Source organism: Microtus ochrogaster, chromosome 10 (genome assembly GCF_000317375.1).
Source record: "Microtus ochrogaster isolate Prairie Vole_2 chromosome 10, MicOch1.0, whole genome shotgun sequence".
Lineage (NCBI taxonomy): Eukaryota > Metazoa > Chordata > Mammalia > Rodentia > Cricetidae > Microtus > Microtus ochrogaster.
The window spans coordinates 50,610,853-50,618,110 of NC_022016.1; the positions used below are offsets into that span (position 1 = coordinate 50,610,853).

At 48.7% G+C, this 7,258-nt stretch overlaps 1 protein-coding gene across 1 annotated transcript in view; it reads left to right on the forward strand.

Annotated features, from left to right (window-relative positions):
- The window catches only part of LOC101993620, a 12,227-nt gene extending 5,827 nt beyond the window's left edge, over positions 1–6,400 (forward strand). Inside the window, exons 3-8 of the mRNA XM_005353391.1 lie at positions 687–835; positions 1,652–1,888; positions 3,730–3,889; positions 4,127–4,241; positions 5,380–5,412; positions 6,345–6,400. Of these exons, the coding sequence (XP_005353448.1) occupies positions 687–835; positions 1,652–1,888; positions 3,730–3,889; positions 4,127–4,241; positions 5,380–5,412; positions 6,345–6,400 (750 nt within the window). The remainder of the gene's footprint in view (positions 1–686; positions 836–1,651; positions 1,889–3,729; positions 3,890–4,126; positions 4,242–5,379; positions 5,413–6,344) is intronic.
- The last annotated feature ends 858 nt before the right edge of the window (positions 6,401–7,258 follow it).

The window sequence follows — 7,258 nt, forward strand, 5'->3', positions numbered from 1 at the left end:
AATAAATAAATAAATTAAAAACAAAACAAAACAAAAATAAAAACAGCCCAGATGCGGTGGTGTGTGCAGATAGGCTCAGCACTTGGGAAGCAGAGGCAGGGGAGGGTTCAAGACCATCCTTGGGTACATAGTTGAACACTAGTTTGGGCTACATAATGCCTTGTCTCAAAATAAAGTAAAATAAAATAAATATTAACATTTTAGGACCATGGAGTAAGAACCTCCATTGGCAACTCTGAGTTCAATTCCCAGCACCATAGACATTGGGCATTGTGACATAAACTGTTAATCCTGGTACTTGGGAGGTGGAACCAGACATGTCAGGAGTTCAAGACCATCCTCAGCTACATAGTCACAAAGACCAGCCTGGTCTACATGAGACCCCATCTCAAGAGAAGAAACTTAGAACCATGGCTGGGGGGATAAAGTGATGGTCCCTGGAGTCAGAGTGCTGCTGGATTTAAGCTGTCACTTGCTGAGGACATCTTTTAACCTTCCTGAGCCTTCTTTTACCCTTTTATAAAATGGGGCCAATAAAGGAGAGCTGTGTTCAAGCCAGAGAACCAGGCTCAAAGAACTTCGGCTACAGCTTTTATCGAAATAAACACCTTGTTGCCAGAGAGGATGGGAGGTGTTGACCCCAGGGACTTGTGGGTAGTGTCTGCTCACCTACCTGTCTTTTCTAGACCAACGTCAGCCATGCCCTGCACTCTGTGAATGTGCACCTTGAACAGGCTCGCCTTGGCTCTGGCTCCAGAGTGCTCCACTTCAGCTGTGCGTACCCCCTGGTGGTGAACGTCAGCAAGCCCGTCTCCTACCAGGAGGCCTTCATTCCGTGAGTTGTGTCCCACCAGCTGTCTCTGCAGCTAGGCCACCCCCAAGTTCTCACTGCTACCTTGAATCTAGCCAAAGCCTCAACACTCTCGAGAAATCGGCCCCCACGCTCACCCACCATATGTAAGCATCTCTTACATGGACAGAGAAACGGGATGCTTCTGGGAAGAGATAAGCTATGGGTTGTTTATGTAAATTACCATGAGGTTAGATACCTGCCAAGGTCTGGGGACCTATGAAGTGACACTTCATAGTTTATGTGGTCCATGAGGAAGGTGACCAGGTTTGCTCCTCCCCGGCCATCTTTTCTTGCTTTTATATATTTATTGGAGACCCCCAAACACTACTTCATCACGAAGGCCCCTCCAACCACCGATGGTGACCTCATGGAAGCTGCCTCACAGAGTTCCCTCCCTTATTTTTTTTTTTTTTTTTTTTTTTTTTGTGGTTTTTCGAGACAGGGTTTCTCTGTGGTTTTGGAGCCTGTCCTGGAACTAGCTCTGTAGACCAGGCTGGCCTCGAACTCACAGAGACCCGCCTGCCTCTGCCTCCCGAGTACTGGGATTAAAGGCGTGCACCACCACCGCCCGGCCCTCCCTTATTCTTTAAGGCAGCATCTCCCATTGGTCTCATACTCATCAAGCAGGGCTAGCCTGGTTGACCAGCAAGCCCTGTGGGTCTGCCTGTCTCTCTAGCAGTAAGTTCGCAAGCACGCCATTATGCCTGGGCTTGATCTCAGATCCTCTGGCTGTACAATAGGGCCCTTTACCCACCCCCTTCCCTCTGAGGGCTAACTCTTGTTTCTTTTTGGATTCAGCACTATCCATATTCCTGGCACTGGAGAGACTGTCATCACCCTGAGTGTCTTCACAGACCTTCAACTCCACAAACCACTCCAGGACCGTGCAGCTCCCGTGGGCATGCCCCTCTACGTGGTCCTCAAATCCACCAGCAGTGATCCTGACCGGTTTGCGCTGGTGGCTAATGAGGTCTTTGCCAGTGACAACCTCTCCAACATAGTGGCTAAGGCCACCTATCATTTTGTGAATGAGAGGTAAGGACCAATCAGGCTCCAGCTCTTGGTCTGTGACTTAGGCAGGTACTTTGTTCCCATGAGCACAGACCCCCCCCCCCATTCTTTTCAGTATCTCTGGCAAACAAAGTGGGGGAGGAAGGAAGTGATCGGGGAATGCTGGTTGAGCGAATGCATTCAGCCGCATTTTACAGATGAGTAAACTGAGGCCCAGGGAGATTAAACCTGCTCAAGATCTCACAGTCAATAGGTGAGATTCATTTCTTCTATTCGTTCACCCAGACAGGTATTGAGGACCTATGATGAGATTTAGAAATATAGCATTACCATGCCAGAGTGCCATATGCTATGTTGTTATTGAAGTAGACTACATGGAATAGCTAACGACAGCTAATAATTTAGTTATTTACAAATAATATTTATGTCATGCTGGATGTAGTTTGAATCACATCATGCTTATCAATTAATTTAAATCTTACCACACACTGTGACATAGTTCTATTTTGATTAGCATCTTATACGAGAAGCTAAGACTCACTTCAGGTGCATGGGAGGTGACTGTGTTGAGTGTTGAGCACAGTCGGGTCAGAGTTGAGCCTCTTAGTCGGGTGTGCTGGTTTATGCCCCAAATCCAAGTACTTGGGAGATTGAGGAATTACTTAGAATATCAGGTTAGACAAGTAAGACAGCAAGACCCTATTTTTTTGTTTTGTTCTATTTTGTTTTATTTTCAAGACATGGTTTCTCTGTAGCTTTGGAGCCTGTCCTGAAATTAGCTCTTGTAGACTAGGCTGGCCTCAAACTCACAGAGATCTGCCTGTCTCTGCCTCCTGAGTGCTGGGAGTAAAGGCGTACACCATCACTACCTGGCATGGCAAGACCTTTTTAAAAAACATAATTATAAAATAAAATAAAAACTGGGTATGATGGTGCATGCCTGTAACCTAAGCAATTAGAAGGGAGATGTAGAGTGATTGAGAAGTAAAAGCTGCCTTCAGCTACATAGAGCCAGGACAGCTTGTGCATACCTGATATCCTGAATCACAATGAGACATGAGAGAGAGAGAGAGAGAGAGAGAGAGAGAGAGAGAGAGAGAGAGAGAGAGAATATGTCTTACTTCCATATCAAATTTCAATAATATTGACAATAGTTTTCGTAGAAGCATAGGGATTGCTCATCAGCTCACAAAGCATCCCAGGAAGGATTATTTTCTCCACTGCACAGATGAGAGCAGAGGGCTGAGTGTGACCAAGGGCTGGTCATGCTCAATGTGGTCCCGGAACACACTCTTGAATTTGCCCTAGCCTGTAATAAGCTTTTCCTCTATTCCTGAGGTTCTGGGGTTCCCACCGGGGGCCAGCATCATGCTAGAACACCCTGGCCCAAATTTGAGGACCTACCTAACATCTCCAAACCTAGGTTTCCTCCTTTTTTTAAAAAAAGAAAGGGAAGGGTAGGGGACTGGAGAGCTGGCTCAGCAGTTAAAAAGCACTGGCTGCTCTTGCAGAGGACCTGGGTTGGGTTCACAGCCCCCACATGGCGTTACAACCATCTGTAACTCCAATTCCAGGTGATGGAACAGCACCCTCTTCTGACCTCCGTGGGAACTGTACTTCCTTGCTGCACAGACATGGGCAGGCATAAGATAATAAACACTTAAAAATGGGAAGCAGTCAAAAGTATGGTCATCCTCAGAATATGGTTGTAGGAATGAAATTAATCTGTGTAAAGTTAGTTCTCAGCAGGAGCACCCACAATTACACAGAACACGTTAAAGTGGCCGAAATCAAACTTTGTGTGTTGACACTTGGGGTCCCAAGCCTGGGTCCCAAAGATCAGCACTAGGGCCTTCTCCCCGCAGCTGCCCAGTCGGGGACCGGCTGCTCCAGGACTTGAACAATGGAGCCTCCGTACAGGTGACACTGGCCTTCACTCTGTCACGATTCTTTAATAGCGACTTGCTCTACCTACACGCCCAAGTGACCCTCTGTGACAAGCAAGCGTCCCGCCCATGCCAGCCGGTGAGTGGGGTTCCTGAAGCCCAGCCATGCAGCCGGGACTAGACCGAGGGTGGTCATGTGATTGTGTGCTGGCCTCCTTTTCCCGGGACTGCCTGGGCTGGGGAAGACTTAAAGAGGGGCATTTGAAGCCCTAGATCTTGTAGGTGGAAATGGGAAAGCTTATTTGAATTGTGGGGTAGTGGAACACGAGTCTTTGAGGTCCTGGGGAAAGTCCCCACACTGTCCTGTCACCTACAGTCTTGTAGTGGGAAGAATTCCCTGCGGAGAAATTCACCCTGGGACTCTCGAGTTGGGACCCATCTGGAACCTGGCGGTAGCAAGTGGATCGTATTTGGGCCTCTCCGAATAAGCGGTACATGGATGGACCTTTGGAGGGCGGCCCCAGCTCCTCTGCCAAGACCTTCCTAATGTGTTGTCCTGAGACCCTGACCTTCCTCTGAGTCGCCCCTCACCTTTGTGTCTTCACACTCTTCCCCTGTACCCAGGGTCCTCTCTGAGCCCACATTCTCCCTCTCTCTGGACAAGTCCTTGCAACCACCCTGGCCTCTTTGCGCTCATCTTAGTTTCTCTGCCCGTTACTGTGGGAAATCACACATACAGACACAGCTTAAAGTTTCCTGTGGCTCATGGTTCAAGGGTCCCGTGCAGTGTGTCAGGGGATCACGGCAGCAGGATTGCTGGCTTTCTCACCTCACATCTGCAGCCAGGAAGCAGAGAGCTAGAAACACACGCTAGTGCTCAAACTCACTTTCTGCATTTTCAACAGTTCAGGGTCCCCTGCCCAGAGAACTGGTGGCTTCACTACAGTTAAGATGATTCTTCCCACATCAACTAATGTAATCGAGATACTTCCACACAGGCATGCCCAAGGGACCCATCTTCCAGGTGACTCTAGATTCTGCCAGGTTGGCAACACTAACCCATCATGCCACTCTCAGGTCTGGGCCATCTTCATTTCCAGCGTCTCTCTAAAACATGTTTTTAAATTTTACGTGTATGAGTGTTTTGTCTACATGTATGCCTGTGGACCACCTGTGTGCCTGGTGTCCACTCGAGGCCAGAAAAGGGCATTTGATCCTCTGGAATTGGAGTCACAGATAATTGTGAGTCACTTTGTGGGTGCTGGGAATCGAACCTGCATCCCCTGAGAGAGCATTCAGTGCTCTTAACCACTGAGCCATCACTCCAGCCACTCAGACACTATCTCCTTTCCTGCCAAGCAACCCACTCTGCTCATGCTGTCTTTCACGCCAGGCTCTCTTTGGTCATTACTCCTGGCCCAGTACTCTCTCTCCTTTCTAGTCTGTAAGAGTCCTTTTGCCCTCGCTGGAAATCCCACGCTTTTGGGAATTCCAGAATATCTCATCCTTCTGAGTCCCAGTTTTCCAAAATCTGCCAGCCTCTTTTGTCTAATCCCGGTGGAACGGTAGGTGAGTGCTGGCCATGTCCGGGGCACTTGGAACTCAATCTCTCTTTTCGTGTGGTTGCAGAGCCCAGAGCCTCCAGCAGCAGGAGCAGAGCAGGTTAGTACAAGAGGATCGCTCTAATGAAGTAAGTTCTCACGTGACACGCTCAGGCTGCTGGTGAGTTTGGATGCTGTTTCTTCTCCTGAGCTCTGTGGCCAAGAAGTCAATTAACCTCTCTCAGCTAGAGTAATATATGGCAGAATTAATGTGAGGCTGTTGCTTTATCCGGCCTCAAAAAATCTGAAACTACCCAGAAATAATTCCGAGTAAGGGTTGAAGCTTTCAAGTGCCCTGGGCACCATGGAGCATGCCTGAGCCCAGAAGCTTTGAGTCAGCCTGTTCAAGATAGCAGACCCTGCTCCACATAAAGCCAGGTGTGGTGGCTTACCCTGGAATCCCGGCACTTAGGAGGTGCAAGCAAGAGAGTTAGGTGTTTAAAGCCACCCTTGGCTACAGAGCAACTTTGAGGCCAGCCTGGACCATGCGTCTCAAAGAAAAAGAAAAAAAACAGCAGTGTGTTTAATAACACTCCTAACTGAGGCTGCTCTGTGAGTACAGGTACTTGCTGCTAAGCTGGATGGCCTGAATTCTATCTCTGGGACCCATGTGTGGATAGAGGGGACCCAAGAATATGTCCTCTGACCTCAACGTGTACACCACAACATGCACACATAATAACTGGAATAAAAAGAAATATTTAAAAAGGCTCATAGACTCTGAAAGCTCCTCAAATCCCACTTTGAATACTTATTTTTATTTTAAATTCTGTGTATACATGCTTGTGTGATATGCACGTGAGTGCTGGCATCCATGGAGGTCAGAGGTGACCGACTGCCCTGGGACTGAAGTTACAGACTACTGTGAGCTGTCTGATGTGGCTGCTGGGAACCAAGCTGAGGATCTCTGCAGGAGCTATGTGCTCTTAACTGCTGCGCCACCTCTCCAGCCCCCCTTAGTCTATTTCGTAATCATTTCTTTCTTTCCCGCAGGAGCCTGGATGTCCATCTTGCTCCTCCTGATGGTGACAGGCTGGATGCTGGACTAAAAGCTGGTCCAGCCTCCCCACTCCAACACGAGCACTTAGTGTCTAGTTTACTTGCCTCAGCCGAGGATGGAGCAGAGGAAGACTTGATGAGAGGCAAGTGTGACTTCTGTTAGGCACCAGAGGAGCTGACCTCGGACCAGAGTGTAGCCCAGCGTTGGGAAGATTGTCATGCCTTTGTTTCCTATCCTTGTAGTTCTTAGGGGAGGGTGTGTGATTAGACCACTCAACACGAGGGGGAAGTGGAGAGTTTATGGCCAATAAACACACAGAATTCTGCTTTTTCTGACGTCTGTCTCTATAATTTGACCTTAAGGCTTCCGTGCTCCAGGTTAATGGACTGAAGGGTTGGAAAGGGAGGAGGGGGGTGGAGGCCACTTTTTTCCTTTGGGGCTTCCTCTCCACACAGGTAAAATGGAAGTGTTGACCTGATCAGCTTGGGAATCATTCACAGGAAATCCTTGGACCTTAGTCAGCTACTTTCTCTCTTTTTTTTTTTCCTGCAAAATGGCCGTCCTGTTGCCCAAGCCTTTTCCTCCTATAGCTTGGTAACCTGTGGCTGCCTTAGGCCACCTTTCCTATTTGAGAGCGATACAGCCACAGTGTTTGTGCTGTCGTCCCTCATTCGTCCCAAACAAGAATCTTTTCCATACCTGGGACTATGTTATGCCCCGGGGATGAGAGCTGGAAGGAGGCTGTGGACCAGGAGACAAGACAGACTTTAGCTGTGCATGAGAGACCCAGACCCCCGGAAGATCTGTAGCCATAGCACGATCCCCAAGCACCCTGACTCTGAACCCAGAGCCAGGGAAAGAAACACACCCCGGATCTGGGACCTGAGACAGCGGGGGGGGGGGGGGG